Genomic DNA, 22,470 nt, shown 5'->3' with positions numbered 1-22,470 from the left:
ACTGTACTAGTGTTTTACGTGCTACCGCGGCCTGAACCAGAGCTAAATCATCCGACAGAAACTGTGTTCCATTATCTAAAAAAAATAGCCAATTATTACAATGGTACTTTACGGGATGTATGTCTTTCGATATTATTTTCAGCATGTTGTGATCTTTCGTTGCCATGAAACCCTTTACCCTACTATCATACTATGTTCAGAAGGCTTGTTGCGTATTGGCAGGAAAAACTAAACAATAGACTATCATCTATAAATAGTTGTGAGTTGTGACACGGTCTCTGGAGCTTTGGACACACTCTCAGTCCTTCAATTAATCCAGCCCTCGCTCTAGTTTCTTTCTGCAGCAATATGGACAATCCAACAACAACGCAAATATTATATAGAAAATAAAAAAGTGGAAACTGACAGTTTCTTTCCGCAGCTATTTGGACAATCCATCAGCTACTCGCAACAATCCCACCCTCCCTAGTTTCTTTCTAGTTTGACTTATTAGGATAAATAAAACTACAATAATGTCAAGGTTTCTTTAATGGAGATGGTACTTTGTTAAATGTTTTCATGGTGTTTGTCTTCCGAATATTCTTCTCTTCCCAACCAACAGTACAAAATACTACAAAAATTAAAGCCTCTACCTGCCGCGGTAATAATCTATGGCCAACTGGGCCGACAAAATTTCCGTGTCGTGCCAAGCGATGATGCTGGATCCTGACGTGCAAGCTGCACAAATTCTATATATTTCGTCATTTCGTGTACCTAATCGCGCTACGTAATAAATTCAGTTATACCAGTCCAGCTGGTTATAAACATACTCAAAGCCTTGCTTGCACCTGCTTCCAGAACAGAAGTAGTACTAGATAACCATCAGAGATAGGAAGGAAGCTAGAGGTACGGTGTGAAAAAGAAGAGCATCATCCGTCCGGCTGGCCATGGTGGATGCAGCAGGGGTGAGTGTTGTGCTCTCGAAGCTGCAGGAGGTGGCGTCTGCCGAGGTGACAGCGCTGCTCAAGGTCGACGACCAGATCCGCGGCCTGCGGCGGGGCCTGGTGTACCTGCAAGCGGAGATCCGTGGCGCCGACCAGCGGCGCCATGGCCTCGCTCCTGAGCTGCTGCTGCTGTGGGCACGGGAGGCCAGGGCGGTGACCTTCGACGTAGAGGACGCCGTCGACGAGTTCCAGCTCAAGGTGGAGGCGTTCCAGGTCAGGGCAAAGTCCTTAGGCCTCACCTGCTGGTACGGCTCCGCAGTCAAACTGCTCCATGGTCTCGCCATGCAGGTAGCGTTTTCTTCTCATTCTCAATTAGTAAAACTAACTATTCTGTCTACTAGTTACTTTTTTTCTTTTTTTTATTCGATTGAGCGCATCTAGTTATTGGGGATTTTAATTACTTCTTAATATAATTGCTAAAATTTAATAAATTGTAATTAATTTTGGTAGGAACAGATAGTCCATCTGAATAAGCCTGGCTGGCCCTGTTTGGAGGAGCTGATTCTCTGCTGAATCTAGCAGGGCTTTACCAAACAGTTTTTCAAAGCGAAATAATTTTATATGAAGTGATTCTCTGAAATGAACGAGGTTAGAAACTGAAAAAAGAGTAGCTTCTTCTGATTCTATAAAGTTATTCTCCATCGTAATTTTGAGAGTTTATACTTAAAAAAATCAAAGAGAATCATCTTCAGTCACAGAATCATTTCTCTAAGAGAATTAATTCCTATAGCGAATTAGAATTAGACGGAGCTCTACGGCACTAATACATGAGTAGTGCTTGATTGTTTTGGATTTTGTATTTTGAGATCTGTGCCTCGGAATACATGTACTCTCTCAAGTCACATCACATATATGTATGTATAGTGATGGCTTAGCCATAAGCACGGTCACCAAATACAATTTAAACTACTACTATTTTGTGTTAATATATTTTTTTATGAAACACAAGTAATACACTATTTTTTATTTTTAACGTAGAACTAGCGAGAGAGGGAAGCAGGTCGCTACTCCGTGCCATTTAATAAGACACAACAGCTACATTATCTGTTCAATCTATGTTTTCTTATTCTTGTTTGTACCAAAATATAAGGTTTTCTGGGGCCTATATTACAGGACGAAGGGAGTATTTCTTAAGTTTACATCAGGGTATCTGTAAAATACAAGCTCATTTTTCTTTCTTTGAGTTCAAATGTAAACATGTATATAGAATGCATCATTCATGTTCATCTTGACAAAACTATTTTCATTTGTGCAATAATTTTTCAATGGTCCTAACAAACAAACAACAACTTAAAATTTCAAAACCAAGGTTCCAAAAGAATTCTAGCAATGACCGCTAAGTAGTAGGGCAGTACTAGACAAACGATTCTTGTAGTCCCCAAGATTTTCCAGAGATAGTTGTGTTGGGATAGAAGGGCGAAAAGAGTGCATAATTAATCCCTCATCTTGTGATACCATCAGATCAGCAATGGAATTCACAGTCACATGCACAATAGACACAGTGATTTATATGGAAAACCCCCTCAAGGTTAGCAGTAAAATCCACGGGACCAATCGGTCCACTCCAAGCTTCTACTAAGGAGTTTTCTCTAAAGCATCTAGAGGATTACACACGCAGCAACGCATTCATCAAGTTACAAACTTAGCATCAACTACAACAACAACCTTCTAACAAGATGATAGAAGCCAAACAGAGAATTTATAGATTATGTCTCCCTAGGTAATCAGTTCATATCTTACAAACTACAGCTCTGCTGTGCACGAATTTTGGTAAGCATGTAGATCCAAGAGTCTCCTAACTACTAAGCAAATTTTAGCTCAATCAGTTGCACTACCCAAGTAAACCATCTACAAAAACTGCTCTATCCTGAAATTACAGTAACCCGAACTGACAAAACCCCTCTCAAATATGGTGATCTACTTATTAACCAATCCTCAAACCAACTTGACAGATCAAAGTACTCTAAGTGAGGAACGAGCTCATCAAGTTTGTTGCCAATCAAACCATGTTTAGCCTCCAATCACCGGCTTGAAGATGACCAATTCAGAGCCACGCCAATCTACACAGATTTCCCCTTCTCCTTCTTCTTCCTCTCTTCTCACGTTGTGTGTGCGTGCTCTGCTCTCACCTCCCTCTTCCACAACAGTAGCAGCAGCTCAAGAGGCATTGGAGGCTAGGGTTTGCTTTCTATCCTTCTTAATAAGCAATATCAACCGTTGATTTAGACACCAAATCAACGATGCACGAACACTAGGCTTGTCGGCTATTTCGCTAAGCTCAAATGCCTCCTCCATGTGGAGGGATAGCCCAACAAACTCGCCCTCTCAACATCATGGAGGGTCTCACTGCCTTTCGACAGTCATGCCAGTGAGCCTGCAACATATCTCAAGCTTTTCTCTTGTAATCACCTTAGTCAACGTATCTGCACTGTGGTCATTGGTATGGACTTTCTCAATCTGCATTTGCATAGAATTCAACATATCCCAAATCCAATGATAATGAACATCAATATGTATTGACCTTGAGTGAAAACTTGCATTTTTAAGTGAATAGCACTTTGGTTGTCACAAAACAACACATATTTGTCTTGATCAACCCAAGTTCACTAACAAACTTTTTCAGCCATAATAGATCTTTGCTTGCCTCTGTCGCTGCAATGAATTTAGCTTCAGCTGTGGACAATGCAACACATTTCATTAACTTCCTTTGCCATGACACAACTCCCCCTGCATAGGTGATCAATACCCTAAATAGATTTCCTACTATCCACATCCCTAGCCGTATCTGCATTTGTGTATGCAACCAATATAGGATCACATTTTCCAAAACAAAGTTTCAAATTAGTACTGCCCCAGAGGTACCTCAAAATCCACTTCACGGCTTCCCAATGTGGTCTCCTGGTTTGGACATAAATTTGATCAGAGTACTATCCTTATAAGCAATGTCAGGCCTTGTACACACCATAGCATACATTAGGATTCCAACTGCTAAGGCATAGGAACGTGCTACATTTCCTTCTTCATTTCATCAGTAGAAGGGAATTGCTTGGTGCTTAACTTGAAATGAGCTACAAGTGGACAGCTCACAGTGTTTGCATTGTCCATCCTGAATCTACAAAGTACTTTCTCAGTATACTTCTCTTGAGACAAGTACAACTTGTTGGAGCTTCTGCCACTCTCAATTCTCATCTAAAGAATTTGCTTCACAGGCCCCAAGTCCCTCATAGTAAAGGACTTGCTCAACTCTTTCTTTAGCTCTGCAACTATAGAGACATTCTTGCCAAGAATCAACATATCGTCAACATAGAGTAACAAGATGATAAAATCATCACCTAGGAACCTCTTCATGAACACACAATGGTCTAAGCTACTCCTTTTGTAGCCTCTTGCTCCCCCATAACTGAATCAAACTTCAAATACCATTGTTTTGGTGCTTATTTCAAGCCATAGAGACTTGTTTTCAAACTACACACAATAGTCATCTTTGCTTTTCACAAGAAACCCCTGAGACTGCTCCATGTAGATCTCATCCTACAAATCACCATGGACAAAGGTCTTCACATCCATTTGTTCAATCTCGAAGTTTAGACTAGTTGCCAAGCCAAAGATCACTCGGATTGATGTCATCTTTACCACCGAAGAAAAGATCTCATCAAATTCAACATCTTTTCTCTGGCCAAATCCTTTCACAACAAGCCTGGCCTTGAACCTTGGATGTGGAGTGTACTCTTCTTGCTTGATTCTATAGACCCACTTGTTTTTCAAAGCTTTCTAGCCCTTGAGAAACTTCACCAACTCATATGTCTGATTCTTATGCACGGAATCCGTCTCTTCTTGCATAGCTTTCATCCACTCCTTGTACTAATCTTCCATTGCATCTGCAAAACACTCTTGTTTTAAACCATCAAGTAGTAACACCACATACTGATCTAAGGGATACCTGGTGGAAGGAACTCAATCCCTACTAGATCTTCTGAGTGGAATTGTTGGTGGATCTTCTGGTACTGGTGGCTGTAGATCCGGATCATCAATTTCAATATCAAACTCATGTGTTGGGAGCATTCTCATCACCTATACCATGCACATCATCATGTGCATCATCTGTAACATCACCTTTAGCTTATTGTGGAGCTAGAGCTACAGGAACTGGGTCTAAACCATCTAATGGCTCTTGCTGAGGAACCTGCACCTTTGTCTTCATAATATCCTCAATTGTTTGATCTTCATCAAATACAACATCATGGATTTTCACAACCTTCTTCGCAATTGGATCAAAGAGCTTATACCTGAACTCATCTAATCCATAGCCAAGGAAGATGTCGTGTCTTTGCATCAATCTTTAGCCTTTCATCTTGAAGAATATGAACAAAGCCCTTGCACACAAACACTTTTAGGTGATCATAAGAGACTTCCTTGTTATACCAAATCCTATTAGGAACATCTCCCTACAAAGAATAACATGGTGAGAGATTAATAAGATAAAATTGCAGTCATCAAACACCCTAAAATTTCTTAGGTATCTTTGTATGTGACAGCAAGCATCTCAATCTCTCCACAATTGTCCTGTTCATCCTCTAAGCAACACCATTCAACTGTGGTGCCTTTGGAGGTGCGAATTGGTGCCTAATTCCTTGTTCTTTGCAGTATGCATCAAACAGCCCAATGTATTCTTCGCCATTTGTCAGTGTGAATGCACTTGATATTCTTCTCAGCTTCTCTCTCAACTGAGGCTTAGAATTGCTTGAACACACTTAGCACTTGATCTTTAGACTTTAAAGAAAAGCCCAAACTTTCCTAGAGATGTCATCAATGAAAGTGACAAAGTACTTAGCACCAACAATTGATCTTACTGACATTTTACAAACATCATAATGCACCAAATCTAGTAGCTTTGGCAACTTGTGATGAGGTAGACCCTTGAAAACAACTTTATGGTGCTTCCCTGCTAGTTAATCTGTATACTTTTCAAATGCACACCTTTCACCCCTTTTAGGAGATTTTTTTCACTAGCACTGCCATCCCCTTCTCACTGATGTGACCAAGTCTCTGTGCCATAGAACACAAGAATCTCCTTTCTCTAATGCATTGACAGAAACACTAGAGAGGTTAGCAACAACATGGTGCAAAAGTGAAACTTGGTTACCTTTTGCAACTACCATGTTGCCCTTGGTGAGATTGTATTACCCATCTCAAAATCTATTCTCAAGTTCCCATCTTTATCAAGCAAACCAACTGAAATTATGTTGAGCCAAAGAGCCTCAACATGCCTCACAAACTTGAGGACCAATTTGGTACCATTTGCAATCTCCAAATGCACATCTCCCTTTTCAATGATTGTTTCCCTATCATTATTGCCCATCTTCACAACACCAAAATCACCTATTGTGTAGTTTGTGAAGTACTCTCTGTGAGATGTAGCAAGTATGGTAGCACTAGTGTCCAGTATCCAAATCATCTCATCACCATTCACATGGTTGATGGTTGCATCATCAAAAAATATAGTTATTCTCAACCATTATTACCTTCACTTTTATCTGCAGTGACAATCCTAATCTCCTCAACTGCTAAAGTAATACGGCTAACATCACTATCACTATCACTGTCTGATTTCTGTGCTTTGCTGTTTCTTTTTACCATTTTCTTTTTTTCCACTTGCGGTATTGCCACTTCTTGTGTCCCTTATCATGGCAGTGGTAGCACTCAATATCAACATTTCTACCTCTTGACTTGCTTCTACTTTTAGCTATACTTTTCTTCGGGCCTTAGCTCTTGCTTCTCCCCTGTGACTCCATGACCAACACCTCAAATTTAGAGGAGGATTAACTATCCTTTTCAGCAACCCTTCTAGTTTCCTCATTTATCACCATGGTTTTGACAAGGTTCCAAGTGACAATACCTTCAGGAGTTGAATTGCACAAAGTGATTTTCAAAGTCTCCTAGGTGTCCGGCAATGAGCCAAGTAGAAGCAAGGCTCCAACCTCGTCTTATGGGATTCCCATGGAAAAAAGCTTATTAATAATGCCATGGAATGCATTCACATGATCAACCATAGGATCAGCCTCTTAGTACCTCAAATTCATCAACAGTTTGATCAAGAACATCTAGTTTGCACATTCCTTTTGAGCATACAACTCCTCTAACTTCTTCCATAATGAATGTGCATGTGTTTCCTCACTGATATGGTTCAAAACATTGTCGTCAACCCATTGTCAAATGAATCCACAAGCTTGACTATGAAGAACACATCATTCATCATCAGATTTGTCATTTGGCTTTCCTTTAGCAAATACTGGCTCTCAATACACTTTCACATAAAGTAAATCCTCAATCTAATCTTTCCAAGCTTGATAATTTGTCATTCAATGAGATCATTCTGCTAGTATGTTGGGCCCCTATTTTAGGGTCCTTTGTGCATTATGTATCAGTCCCTGGATCAGTAGTTGATACGCACAATTCGAACAAGATTGATATCAAAAACCATACTTTTATTGCTAGCGGGGAAAACACATTACAAAGTTCATATTTACATAGCTGGTCCATAGGCCTATATATATATATATATATATATATATATATATATATATATATATATATATATATATATATATATATATATATATATATATATATATATATATATATATATAGCGGTCCTAAGTCATCGTGGCTCCATTCCTACAGGCAACTTGGAGTGCGGACGTAACCCTAGACTTATTTCCATATCTTGATCCTAGCATAATTCCTTTGGCATAGTCATACGGCTCTGTCTTCAGGTGCACTTCTATTGTCCTATTCCTTGAGTAGCTTGGATAGTTCCATCCTCGTATATATACTCACGTAGCTTACTTCCTAAAAACATAGAATGGGGAGGATTGAGTACATAAAGTACTCAGCAAGCCCTAACTTTGGGGTAAGGTGGAGTGGATGGCAGAGGCTATATGTGGTGGTGGTTTATAGTGGTGGAGGTGGTTTATGGTGGCGGAGTGGTATATGTTAGGAGTAGAGTTATAAGTAAATTTAGAAGTTTGGGCCCTAGGAGAGTATTAACCCTTCTCACCAGTTCCCGGGGTTTGTTGTATTTACCAAGTTGATAGGTTCCAACTTACCAGATTATCACAATTTACTTTTATAAAACATCTAATCATTTGTGACCTCATCCCAGCGATTGCCCATTCTAAGGACGTAGCTATTCGAATAGATTCAATACACTCTACAGAGGTTGTACAAATTCCCCACATGATAGGCATAGTCGACACCAGGGCCAGTGGTGCAACAGGCCTAACGAGACCCCGTACAAAAAAGTACGCGACCTTAGATGTCCATACAATTCTACCACGGCTTCTCAGGGGTTGGAAAAACTTCGGATGATACCACATCATCCATATCAATAATTTGGATGATACCACATCATCCATTTCAATAACCCGGATGATACCACATCATCCGGTCAATAAAAGGGGGCTCGAACATGGCCAATCAAGGGGCTTAACGTGGAAGATCACTTAGCAACCATGCCAACCGAACCATGGAAGATCACTCAGCAACTGGGTCTTCTCGTGATATTCCACTGCCAACACCGGTCTCCTAGTAGAAATTATACTTCTATCTAATGGGGTGTGGGATCAAGTCTACCCATATAGACATGTGGCTGTACGAGATATCTAGCTAGGCGAGATGGCAAATGAACCGGTCTTATATGACCGAAGCGAGTATCCCCCAATAGGAACCCTCACTAGGCGATCCTGCCAAGGTAATCCACACCACGTGAATTACCCCTCACTCGCTCCTGTCAAAAATAGGTTTTAGTTTACCAGTTTCCATTAACCACAAGGTTCATGTTCTTTGCTCATCATATCGTAAGGTTCATATCATATCACAAATACTCATTGTCATATATCATATATGCTCATTTCATAATTATTCATCACATATCACATATGCTCTCAGTATTGATTCTCATAAGAATATCATGAATTGTGTTTATTAAATATTTAATGGAAAGTGGGAGGTGGTTGGTTTTAAGGTGGAGGTGGTGGAATATGATATTGGTGGAAAGGTGGAAGGGAGAAGTGTGTGGGTATGGTAATTTATGTGGAGGGGATGGGATAGGGGGTGTTAGGACTTGCCTCCGCTCGCTGGCGAGTATACCCTTACTCCAAGACTTTGATTCCCATACTTCTTGCTCCTAGGTCTTGTACTTCTGGATCCCATCGTCCTCTATCTATGTTGTCTAACGTTGGCAAACAAAGAGCATTTCAAGTAGCACATAAAAGCAGTCACAATCATTCAAGGGGGTCGGTCCTAGATGGGTTGGCCTTATTTGGTTGATAGGTTTTTATATCTAAGTTATCATTATTATGTCAATTTGAAGTAAGAGTTGGATGAAGAGGTCTCATCCAACAAAATGTGGCTTTTGTAGGTTAGGTTGGAAGGGTGTGGTCTCCTGATGGAAAACCAGACCACAATATTAGGTTTAACTATTATGTGAACCTGAAGAGAAAGCCTAACCAAGTCATCATAAACGACTTGTCTGCCTCCTACAGGTCCACCGAGGTTTAGCGAGGTTATTTAGATGGGTTCATGTATATGTATTGGTATACATCAGAGGCTTGGTTAGTTAGGTACTTTTATATACACATACAGGAGGGTGTAGGCTACGCAGAGGCATAGGGTTAGGTTAAGGTTAGTGGCATATACGCACATGCAAATGTATATGCCTAGAATTAATTTAGATGGAACAGTGAGATGTAGGGGTTAGCCATACATAGGCGTATACCCAGGGTATAGGTGTCACGGGGTACATAAATGTATTCATACTATTGTATGTGATAGTGTGTGGGTATATTCGAGTATGTATGTGACATGTTGTTCACACATACGCGAATATACAGTGATGGGTGCTACTACGTGTTAGTGTTAATAAATATAAGAAAGAAAAAACAAACAAACTAGAATTTAAATGGGCACCAAATAATATAGCAAGGGATAGGAATGGATAGGGTTTGATTTTAGAAGATTTTTGGTGGAAGAATCAAGGGAATTGGATCTAGGATGGAAGAGATATCGATTTTCAAAGGTTTAATAGGGAAAAGATAATTGGAACATACTTTGGGGAATATTTCTGGAAATTAGGATGATGGAAATGGGGTGGAAATGCTTGGGTAGGTTCTGGGGTGTACCTAGTTTATTTAGGAATTTTCTAGGAATTTTTCTATGCTTGGAAAAATGGCTTTTCCACCTCTTTGTGTACACTGCTTCGGTGTACCCAGCATTTTCCCTCCGCTCCAGAGACTGGCGTGCGGTCCAGGGCCAGTGGGGCTCACTGCTGGCACTGTGCGGTGCGCCACGTTCCTCACTGTGCCGTGGACCCAGTCGCCCTCCAACTGGTTCATGTGGACCGAGCTCACAGAGGCCAAGGGGAGAGAGATAGAGTGGCTGACACGTGGGACATCTCCGTCTTAATGGGCGTGGACGCCATTGCGGCTTGGGCCCACGAGGCAAGGAGGGAGTGAGGGACGGCAACGAAGCTCGGCATTAGCACTGCGGCAGGATCCAGGGAAAGGGCACCAGCTCGCCGGACCTGCTTACGTCGGCGGTGTCCTTGGACGGACCTCGGTACTACACGGTGGTCGGTGCTCCCGAGATCATTCTGTAGCACCTGGGGTAGACGGCGGTGACAGTAGATGCTCGAGGCCGCGGTGGTGGCTTGCCAGAGTAGTGATGGCAGTGCGGTGACGTGCTTACCCCGCGCGGGGTGTTTGGGGCGTACGGAGATGTGTGTGGTGTGTAGAGAGCGTGTGGCTCCGCTCGGCCTTGCCTTGCCGACGGCGGGAAGTGCCAATGGCTGCTTGGCGGCGGGTGCCACACGGCGGCAGGGCAACACAAGGTGAAAGAGAAGGCTAGAAACGGTAAAGGAGGTAGAGGAGGGGTCCAGGGAGCTCGTTGGCTAACCTAATTGACCTATGATGGACTAGACAGGGACAACTTGGAGCTTGCTCCCATGGCGGACAGGGCGTCCCGATTTGGGGAAAGTCGAGCTAGCGCTCGAAAGTAGAGGGGAGAGAAGGAACTAGGAGGGAGATGGTGTGTCCTATACCTAGGTGGAGCTTGCCGTGCTACTCGTTGAGGCGGGGGCTCGCCGGCCGGGCCTATTTATAGGCCGGCGAGGTCGGTGCGCCGGCGGAGATATTTTCCCACGGCGGCAAGATATTTTGCCTTGGATTCCTCTGCCAAGCACGTGCTCGAGCTCGTCTGGCAGTGAGCTGGCCGGCGGCTGCGCAGCTCGTGCTTATCCGAACTGGCCGAGGGGGAGCCGGAGCCGGAGCATGGCTATGGCGGCGGCAACGGTCGGCTCGCTAGGTTTTGCCGCGTGGCGGAGAGGACAGGGTCGCGAAGGTTCATGGGGTCCGCGGCGATGCTCCTCATCCTTATCCACTCGACCGGGATGAGGCAGTGGCAGTGGGCTCGAGGCGACGGAGGTAGACAACGCGGTACTTGCGTCGTCGTCTTCGGGTAGATCACGATGATGACAAGTGGGCCCCGTTTGTCAGCAGTGAAGAGAGGGAGGGAAACGGTGCGGGCTCGCGTGGTGGTTGGGCCGAGTGGCTGGGCCGGCCCAAGCGAAGGGAAGGAGAGGAGGGGGCAGGCGCGCACGTGCGGGCTCGGCTAGATGGCGGCCGACGCGGAAGGAGAGGAGGAGGAGAAGGAGTGGGCTGTGGTCATGGGCCAGGAGAGGGTGAAGGAGAGAATGAGCCCGGAAGCCATTTTTCCTTTTAGGAAATTCCTTTCTATTTCCCAGAATTAAACTAAGGCACATTTGAATTGGATTCAAGTTTGAATTTATGGAGATATTCAAGGGAAATGATCAAGGAGTTTTGGAGAGAAAGTTAAGGAAGAGTATTTGGTGCCAATAAAAATTCTAGGGCAAACATATCACTCAAACATTCAAACAACATTTCAAGCATTCCAATCATTTCACACATAGATGCACATGATGTGTTTTGATGCAAGACTTTTGAAAAAGGTTTTTCAAAAGGGTTTGTAGAATATGAACTACTCAAGTTTTAATTTGTTGTAAAGTTTTAAAAAGTTCAAATGTTTAGTGAATTTTATCATGATGCAAAACACAGGGTGTTACATAGTATTTGTTTCTATCGTCAACACAAGGCAAATCAGCAAGTAATCAAGGTGAATACAAATTGAACACAATCTAAACCAAAAGCTCTTGAGTCTTGATACCACTCTGTTGGGATAAAAGACAAAAACAATGCACATTTAATCCCTCATATTATGATGAACCATGAGGATAACATCTACAATCAAATCAGTAGCAGAATTAACAATAACATGCACAATAACAACGATTTATGTGGAAAACCTCCTCAAGGTGAGGAGTAAACCCCGGGACCAACCGATCCACTCCAAGCTTCCACTACAATAAAAAAAGGGTACAAGGAGTCTACTCTAGAGAATATAGAGGAATACACCAATAGAAAGACACTCATCAAGTTAAAAACTTAGCATCAATTACAAGCACAACTTCTAACAAAAAGAATGACAACAGCCAAACAAAGAAGTCACAAATTCTGTCTCTCTCCATAATCAGTTCATATCTCACAAACTAAAGCTCTACTGTGCATGAATTTTGGTAGGCATGTAGATACACGAGTCTCCTGACCACTAACCAAATTTTAGCTCAATCCAACATAGATTCACTACCTAAATAAATCATCTAAGTGCTCTATCCTGAAATTGTAGTAACCCGAACTGACAAAACTACTCTCAAATCTGGTGCTCTACTCAACCAATCCTCAAACCAACTTGATAGATTAAATTACTCTTAGTGAGGAATGAGCTCACCAAGTTTGGTGCCAATTCAACCACATTTGAGCTTCCAATCACTGGCTTGAAAATGACAAGTTCAGAGCCACCAATCTGGATATATTTCCCCTTCTTCTTCTTCTTCCTCTCTTCTTGTGTTGTGGTGTGTGTGTTCTGCTCTCACCTCCCGCTCTCACCGCAGAAACAACAACTCAAGAAGCAATGGAGGCTGGGGTTTGCTTTTTATCCTTCCCAAAAAGCAATCTCAACCATTGATTTAAACACCAAATCAACGGTGCACAAGCTTTGGGCTTCTGGGCTGTTTTTCTGGGCTCAAATGCATCCTCCACGTGTAGATAGCCCTACACGTTGTGATTCTATATTATCATTAAAAATTTAATACATGGGCTCAAGTTATGGACCACTCCAGATGATCCATATAGGGCACTCCGAATGGTGGTTGGTGTTGTCATCTGGCAATAGATAATATATTTTTGAAGATGGACTCCTTACAAATTACTTCTAGAGATCAATTTTCAGGAACGGTTTGTATGGCCTTTAAAAATTGATTGTGCGCAAAAAAAAATTCATAACTTTTTCATAGAGTCGGATAAAAAATACTTCATACCTATTTGTCAACGTCAAGATATAAAACCTTGTAGCTGACAATTTAATCATTTGAAATTGTTAGGGGGGCAGAAATATTGGTTTTATGTTTTCATTGTTTTAATTCCAAATTTTCGTATTTTTCAAACAATCTCCAGTGGAGACATGCTCTATACAAAAGTTGTAGTGCTCAATGAGATCAAGACCTTTGTAGTTGACACCTTCTTTTGTCCTAAAAAGTCTCGGGTCACAAATGTGCAGCTTTTTGTAAGGCATGGACTTTCAAGAGAGATTGCAAAGATAAACGAAAGGATCGAAGAAATAAACAAGGTAAAGAAATATTACAATATTCAGAGCACCCCCTCGAAGCACTGGAGTCTGCCGTCCATCGATGTCGTCTGGTATGCATCCAACACCATCCTATTCTTTTTTTATCATTTTATTTGTCTATATATCTGAAGAAATTAGAGCAATCTAGAACTACTACTGCTAATAATAATGTTGTATAATTGGGTGCCTCCTGCAGGCATGTTGATGGCGGCAGTACCGAGTTGAGGCAGCGAGAATTCGAGGCACTCAAGGAGCAAATCCTGAGCGGCGCCATGGAGAAATTGACGGTTCATCCGGGTCTGGCTAACATCTCCGTAATCCATGGAGAAAGTGGCACGGGGAAGACAAGGCTGGCAAGGAAGTTGTATAACTGCAAGGAGATCCGGGAAAAGTTCGAGGTCCTCGCCTGGATTTGTCTTCCTCCTCGTGTCCGGTTCGAGCAGATCGTTGACATGATCCTCGACACGGTCCGCCGTCGCCTACGGGTTAAGCAGGAGGAGCGCCATGGCGACGACAACAGCACTGGCACCACTGCGGCATCGTCGTCGCCGCGACAAGCTGACGTCAAGCTCAAGGTGCTTCTGAAAGGCCGCAAGTACCTGCTAGTGCTGGACGGACTGGTGGACATGAGCAGCTGGAACTGCTTGCTTGACCTGCTGCCTGCACGAAGAGAGAACCCGGACAGCCGAGTCCTCGTCACGACGCACCTCAGCGAGAAGCACATCAAGCACGCTGACGACCCCAGTACGAGGCTGGGCAGTCTCGATACCGTCCAGACCGCCGAGCTGCTCCGTGAGCGAGTGTTGTTCGGAGCTGACGCCTCCGCCTCCGCCGCCGCCCGTGACGGGGACGACGTCTGGAAGCAAGAGTTTTCCGCCGAGAGAGTCCGCGGCGTCACTAGGGGCCTGCCGCTCGCCGTCATCGTGCTCGGCGGCATCCTGCGGACCAAGGCGTACCCGAGCGAGTGGAAGGAGGTGTTTGCCGACAAGCTGGAGACGCCGAGGGGCGAGCCCAGGGCGATGAGGTGCCTTTGGTCGCTTGCCCTGGAGGAGCTCCCGAACCACCTCAAGTCGTGCTTCCTCTACCTGGCGACCGCCTCGGAGAACGTCCTCCTGGACCCAGCTCGCATGGTGCGCCTGTGGATCGCCGAGGGGTTCGTGGCGCCGAGGAAGGGACGAACCCTGGAGGAGGTCGGCCTGAGTTACCTCAGGGAGCTGCTCTGCAGGGGCTTGCTCGAGCTCGCAGAGGAAGACGGGAGGGGAGGCATCAGGAGGGTCACCGCGCATGGCCTGCTCCATTCTTTCGTGCAGGCCGAAGCTCAGGAGTCGAGCTTCCTCGAGATCCACCACGACGCCCATGTCCTCAACCCACACGCTGTGCGCCGCCTTGCGGTCCACAACTTCGTCGACTCGTACGTGGACATCCCCGACGCGTTCCCCAAGCTGCGGTCTCTCTTCTGCGACTTCCTCGAGGAGGAGCAAGACAATAATGGCGACGGAGACGGCGGCGGCGGCGGCGGCGGCTCCGAGCAGCCGCTGTGGCCGTGGCCGTGGCACTGGCACAATCCTGCTGAGTGGCTCATGCGAGCTTGCGGTGGCGGCGGGCACGGCCCAGCTGCTGCTGCTGCCACGAAGAAACTGCATCAGCTCAGCATCATCAAGGGCTCGCGGTTCCTTCGGGTCATTGACCTCTACGGCCTCCTGCTAACGAGAGTGCCTGATGAGATCGGCGCCATCATCCATCTCAGGTACCTTGGCATCAGGAACTGCAAACTGTCTGAACTCCCGGCGTCCATTGCCAAGCTCGAAAACCTCCAGACTTTGGACGTGAGGAAGACGCACGTGAGGAGCGTCACCGATGGATTCTGGGAAATTGCTGAGCTCCGTCACGTGCTCGCCGATGGCCTGCTACTGCCCAAATGTCCAAGCAGGAACCTAAAGCAGCTGCAGACACTCACCGCCGTGGCCGTGGCGCCCACCGCCCCGTCATGGTCGCCGGACGGCTGCTGTCCACTGAACCGCATGCTCTGTCTCCGGTCACTGACAGTTTGCGCCATCCCGGATTCCACAAGTGTCGTACGTGCGCTGTCGTTGGCGCTGAAGAAGATGGAGTTCCTCGTAAGCCTCAGCTTATCCGGTCGGCTTCTGCCGTCCGGCGTCTTCACCAATCCAAGCTCGCGACACCTCGAGGAGCTTGCACTGCACGGGAAGCTGGATCCGCCGCCGAGCGGCCCATTTGTATTACCCAACCTAGGCAAGCTCACGCTGTCCGGAAGTACAGCTAGTCTGGGAAAAGATTTTGTTCAGATGCTTGCTGATCTGCCAAACCTCGCCGAGATGGAGCTGCTTGATGGATCCTACGATGAAAGGGAACTGGTGTTCCACAGAGGTGGATTCCTGAGCCTCACCAAGTTGACGCTCAACAATTTGGCAAAGCTGGAGGTGGTAAACCTAAACCTTGGATCCGTGCCAGAGCTTGTCGTCTTAACCCACTGTGGGTGTGACAAGATGAAGTTATATGACAACCGATCGCATCGGGTTTCGACAGGGCCGAAAGTGATGAAAAGGCCCTCAAGTATGTCCGAGCTTTCCGCCGGACCGCAAGTGATGGAAAGGCCACCAAGCTTGTCACAGAGAATGCATTCGTCAAATAACGTAAACGACGATGAGTCGATCACATGGGATGGTACATGGGTGGATGATGAGGTAACTGTGAAGGAAAAAGGAGATGAGGTAGGCCGCGGGAAAGAGGAATCACAAGAAAACAATCAATGCGTGGAAGGAACCAATGGAGGAGGAACAAGTAATTTGATTGTTAATTGTGAAGAAGATTCTGAGGATGAGGTAGAATTCTATAGGTTCTAGATCTAAATAGTTAAATTAAGTGTTCTAATACAATATCAGTAGGGCCTGATTCTCACTGCTCTCGATCATCAAGCACAACAAATTAAATGAGCAAATATAACTGATCGACACGTGATGTATATGGTGGTGTCCTGTTCTTTGTTCGACAGTAAATCTGAGATACTACATTCCCTTTCTTAGCGGTGGTGGGCTGGTGCTGACAACCAAATTTGACACTCGGTGTCTAGACAAGAATACTCAAAAGTAATACCAATATTCTCTTCGTTTTATGGACTCTGTGCAGAAGTGGATTGTTTCGAGTTCTCCCTTTTGGGCGTGCCCAACATACTACTGGATTTGACTTGGTCTCTCAGGTACTTAGTGTCAACAATAGCCGATAAAGTACGCTTGGGATTAGGTTAAATTGGGTGGTTCTGTTATAGGTACGATGTACCTGAACCAGTATAAACCCATGTCATATGTGTTACCCTTCTGATTCCCCGTGCGTGATAAGCTGATCTTCATTGCCGGAGCCAAAAACTTTCGACAGCAACACACCTAGCAAAACCTTAGTTGCACATCTAGATAGATAATATATTTTGACTAAGTAAAAATTAGAGTCCATAGTTTTAAAAGTAGATTTTAAGTTGCCTCAGCATCACAGTCCCTTCAACCACCATGCCTCTTTCTAGATAGGAGCCCTAATTAAGCTACAAATCTATGGATAAACTTCAAAATACATTAGGGATGGCATAATCTTAATTAATTAGCTCTTAAAACCTACTCAATCAAGGCTTCCAAGGGCAAAATCCTTCCTCCTCTATTGTTGCAATTTTTTCGCTCCAAGTGAGTTCCAAAATGGAGGATTTTGGGATGGGAATGAAAACCCCGATCGAGTAGGAGGAAGGTATATAAGGTGGTTAGTTTTCAGGTGGTTCTTTTTACGAAAACAGCCCGGGCAAACACTTCCCCTTTTCCCCGAATTTCTAGAGGTGACTTTGTTTAGTGAACCACCCTTAAAAATCCATTTATGTAGATGATTGGCTTAAGTGGGTTGCCTGTGCACACGAGGTGATTCAATGTTTGAGGCAGTTAGCAGTTTCAACTGGCCATGAAGAAAAATAGACACACGTAAAAAGCATTTGTGTAGTAGTGCCTTTCGTCGGACCTAGGATCCTCCCAGGTAGGAATCGTATCGTATATAGGAGACCTAAGCTGCAAACCACCGTGGTATCGACTTGCTGCCTAGCTAGCGAGAAACTGGGCTAGCTACCCCTATCTCTCCAAATAGACCTGAGCAAATTAAGCCCCGTCTGGCCCGAGCCTACTGGATTTTGGCCAGCCCATGCAATCCAAAAAAAAAATGATAAGACGGGCTGAACTATATATAGAATAAAATAATAGAGGTGAAAGTTCCATTATATACTTGATCTGAGACGGCATCACACCATCAACACAAGAGCAAATTACAGGAAATGATGAAAATATATTTGATACCTATATTACTTTGTCTGAAGCTTGCTTGGACGTTAGAACGAGGCACCCTCTACCTAGCTGCTCGATCAGTCGCGGAGACACAGCTCGCCTAGCCGCACACGGCATCACTAGCGCAGACGCGCCCAGCAACGCCCGCGCACAGGAACAAGGCCACACCGGCTCACCGTCGCAGGCCAAACCGCCGCCAGTGTCACTGCTGAGCCCACGCCACGCAGGTCGCGAGTCACTTTGGCGTGGCGTGGGCCCGCACTTCCCAGCGTCGTGTCTCGCCGCCTCCCACTGCCCGCCGCCGCACTCACTTGTCACTCAGAATCGGACAATCGAAGGAGTTGGCAGGTGCCTAGTTGGGCTACTAATGGGCCGCTCTGTCTCATCTGTTGGCCCATAATCGAAAGGAAAAATTAGGTCCATAGCACCGAAACATTGCGATTTCCAGAAAATACCATCAAAAGTTTGCCCGTGCGTGAAATAGCACCGAAAGAATGAACCTTTATTTGAAATTAAATACCACTCTATCACGTTTTGAGATAACGCTGTGAACTTCTATCCACCTCCACCCACCTGAGACCTCCATGGCTCCGCCCACCTGTGAGGCTGTGATAGAAAAAAACGCGGCTGCCATGTTCCTCTCGCTCAACCTCCCGTGACGTCAGCGACAACCCCAAGCCGGAGGTGAACGGTGACCTGGTGCTGCTGAACAGTGACTTGCTCGGCCTGGTGAACGGTGACCTGCTGCTGCTGAACGGCGATGCCAAGGGCTACTCGGCCTGGGGCTTTGGACAGCAGCTTGCAGCCAGTTTTGTACTCGCCTCCGTTCACCACGCACAGGTACCATATTGAACCAGTGGCTGCAGGTCTTGTCCGTCACCACGTTCACGGACGAGGGGTAGAGCTACACGGTGATGAGTTGCCGCACTTGCATCCTTGCTGTCTTGCCTGGAATTCCCAACTGCAGCTCCCCATCCGGCCATGGTGGAAGGCCTTAGGATCACCAAGCACGTCGTCGTGGCCGACAATGGTGGGCTGTCCCATCGTGCATGCACCAGATGATGGAGAAGGATGACGCCGATGCGGTGTCACTGTAAGTAGCTGCTATCCACGGCGCCCATGGCCATGTTGCGAATTGCGAGTGAGCCTGTGCGAGAGTCATAGTACGTGCAAGGACGACAATGGCTGGGTTGCGAGCCGCCGAGCAGAAGCTAGCGTGCGTGCTACCCATGCCCATGGCTTGTAGCGTCCCCTCTGCTGTAGGTGAGCACGCCTCCCCTCCGCAGCGAGGGAGCGGGAGCCGTGCCTGGTGGGTTTTTGGCACAGCTCGACGTATGGATGGCCCCAGCACGACGAGCTCGACGTACAGTGCGGCGAGACAAAGCAATGCGCCATAGCCAATGACGAGTGGGACCATCCTCTCTGAGTGAAGTGGAGTGAGCGTGAGGTGGACGCCGTTAACGAGTTAACAGAATGCTAGATTCCGTAACGGATTGATGCTTTCGATGGCATTTTACGTAACGACGAACTTTCAATGGTATTTTACGGATGTCGCGATCTTTCGATGCTATAGAACCAATTTTCCCTAATCGAAAAGTCTCGTCTTTGAATCCTAGTCAGCCCCTTCTTCTACCTCTGAATGCAGCTGTAGCACCTCCTTCCTGTACAACAATGGCAGAAATTTCTATGAGGGCACTACTGGAAACTCGAATACTTCTCTGGGTGATAAATTTTTCTGTGCGTTTTTCTCTATACACGTAATTTTTCTGTGCGTTTCAAAAATCCCGACAGAAATATTCGAAAACCCATAGAAAAATTGCGTGATTTTTTTTGTGCGTGTCAATACACACAGAAAAATTGACATTATTCTGTCGGTTTTTTCAAAACTCACAGAAAACTATATACACGCACAGAAAAACTATATACACGCAAAAAAAAAACTAAACCTATCTCCAGACGCGGCCGCCCATCCCTATCCCAAACGCGCAGCCCGCACCCGGCCGAGACCACGCCCGCACTCCCGTCGCTCCTAGGTCTCGCAGCGGCCACCCCCTGCGCCGCTCCGAGCACTCCGCCCTTCTCTTCCCCAGCGCCCCTCCTCTCCCTTCTTCCCCGCTGGCGCCTGTAACACCCCAGGTGTTTGTCACCAGTTAAGCAATGGGTTTAAGCTCAAACATGGCATGTTAAGTGGTGATGGAGATGTTAGGTCAAACATATGAAAATGAGCCACCACTTAAACTTGGACCATTCACCATTGCTTACCCTGCTGCCCTTTTCTAAAAAGTATGCTTGGGAAATGCTGGGTGTACTTGTTTCATGTGTCTCGCATCAATATCCCTCTATATTGATCCATGGAAAAGTTTCGTGAAGTTTGGAATCCAGAAGTCACATGAAATGACAAGTTATGTCCTTGCTTGAATTATTTTATAAAGTGAATGGAATTCTCGATCGTCAACCAAATCTTGCAACCATGCCCAAATGACTCTAGATGAACTCTACAACAAAAGTCATGAAGGGTTCGTGTTGAGCGGAGGACAAGAAAATACCTCCATCGGTCTAAAACTCGGATTTAAGCTTTACCGTGATGCTACTTTGACCTGCGTTGACCAATCACTTATAGTGCTTGCATGGAGTTGCACCTTAAATCAAAGTTGAAGTTTGAGTAGAGTAGAACAAACTTTGTTTTTGGACGAAGGGCTAAATCAGCTGGGAAGTAAGTCAAACAGAGGCTCAAATATTGAACTCAGTGCTGTTTTGAAGCTCCAAAAATCGGCTAAGTGTTGGAACTACAGTTTTCGGTTCTCAGTTTTCATGAAGCTATATTTGGTGAATTTTAGTTTGCAAACCGTTTTGATTTGGACCAAACTCCTTTAATAAAAGTTGGAGTACTCTTGTAGCTCTACGCAACGGTGCAATCGTTTGAGTAAATAACGAATTGTTTTGAGAGTTATGAAGGGACGAAAATAGTGTTTCAAGCGTATTTTTGAGGTAGTATTTGTCAGCTCCTTAACCGTTTTGAATCACCTGAGCTCGATGTGGCCGACCGGCCGCAGCGCTTCACCGCCGCGTGGAAGACGCTCGCCTGCATGTGCACCACCTCACTCGCCACCTCGCCCAGCTCGCTCAATTTGGAGAAGCCGAGCACCCTCTCGTCTGTCTTGCTTGCTCATTCTCGCCCCTTTCGCTTTGCGCCAGAGCGCGGATGCCGAGCGCCACCATGGCCGCGAGCAGAGCAAGCTCCCACCGTCGGCCATCCTCGCTCCCCTTCTGTGCTCCTCGCCGCGCCTCCAAGCTGCCGCAGCCGGCCGCACCTAGCCCAGCCGGTCACCTCAGACCGCCACGCAAGCGCGGAGCCGGCCGCCATTGCCGGCAAGTCAAGCTCCGCGGCCGCCGTCCTCGCTCGTCCTTTGAGCCTCCTCCATCCCAGCCGACCTCACCCTCGACCTCCCCGCTCGCGCGCTGCCTCCTGTACGCCACCTTTCCGGTCGCGCAGCCACCGGCAGCCGTCGCCGTTGTAATCCGCCGGCTGTCGGGCCGCTGCTCGCGTGGCCGCGCGAACTCGGGCAGCCTCGGGCCGAGCCGAGCTGTCCTCTAGGTGCGCACGGACCCCCCTGGTGCTTCCCCATCACTCCCCCGCCGCCGACAAGCCTCCTCCGGCCGACATCGACAAGCTCCAGTGCCTCCTCTGTTCATGTTCGCGTCAAGGACCTCCTACAGCAATTCGAAGAAGAGCAGGGGTCGTTTTGCGAAGCCGTGACTCAGGTGAATAGTGCCATTAAGGACCTATTTGCTGGAAATCGGCTGAAACTTTAGAAATTCATAGTAAATCGTAGAAAATTCGTAAAATAGTAAATGAGGACTTTTTGGAATCCTTGTGAAATTGTCTATGCATTAGATCTATAATATGGCATGTTTTAGTTTAAATATTTTGCGGTAAAAATAGATTTGTGCAGTAAGGTTGTAATGCTAGTTGAATTTGTTATTTTCCATAACTGCAGATCTAGGGCTCCAAATGAAGTGAAATTTTTGTGGCATGCTACTCATGTGATGTTTGATGTGTGGTAAAAATTTCATGGTCATTGGTTGCTGCTATGAGTGAGTTATTGGTTTATCTTGCTCTCACATGATTTCTTGCTTTATCAACTTGTCCTTTTCATAGAGGTTGCTATACATATTCAAATGGAGTAAAATTTGTACATTAGACTATTGAGAGTATATGTGAGCCACTGTAATTTTTGTAGAAGTTATTGTGCACTTTTGGTATATGTTCATTAAGTCACCTTGTTATCTAAAATAAATTAAGAAATGCATTAAAAGAATTTATTTGGTCATGGACACTAGGTTTTCTGGTGTTCTTTAGTCATGTGTGAAATGTTGGTAAAGTTGGTTTTGCCCAATTATGT

The 22,470-nt window shown here is 45.6% G+C and overlaps 1 protein-coding gene across 1 annotated transcript in view; it reads left to right on the top strand.

The window, feature by feature from the left end:
* LOC136484079 (putative disease resistance RPP13-like protein 3) overlaps positions 1–16,787 on the top strand; it is a 37,646-nt gene extending 20,859 nt beyond the window's left edge. Inside the window, exons 2-4 of the mRNA XM_066481237.1 lie at positions 838–1,271; positions 13,671–13,810; positions 13,936–16,787. Of these exons, the coding sequence (XP_066337334.1) occupies positions 927–1,271; positions 13,671–13,810; positions 13,936–16,603 (3,153 nt within the window). The 5' untranslated portion in view covers positions 838–926 and the 3' untranslated portion in view covers positions 16,604–16,787. The remainder of the gene's footprint in view (positions 1–837; positions 1,272–13,670; positions 13,811–13,935) is intronic.
* The last annotated feature ends 5,683 nt before the right edge of the window (positions 16,788–22,470 follow it).

Source organism: Miscanthus floridulus, chromosome 9, assembly GCF_019320115.1.
Source record: "Miscanthus floridulus cultivar M001 chromosome 9, ASM1932011v1, whole genome shotgun sequence".
NCBI lineage: Eukaryota > Viridiplantae > Streptophyta > Magnoliopsida > Poales > Poaceae > Miscanthus > Miscanthus floridulus.
The sequence above is the reverse complement of the archived record's forward strand: the minus strand, read 5'-3'. Positions and strand labels throughout refer to the sequence as shown.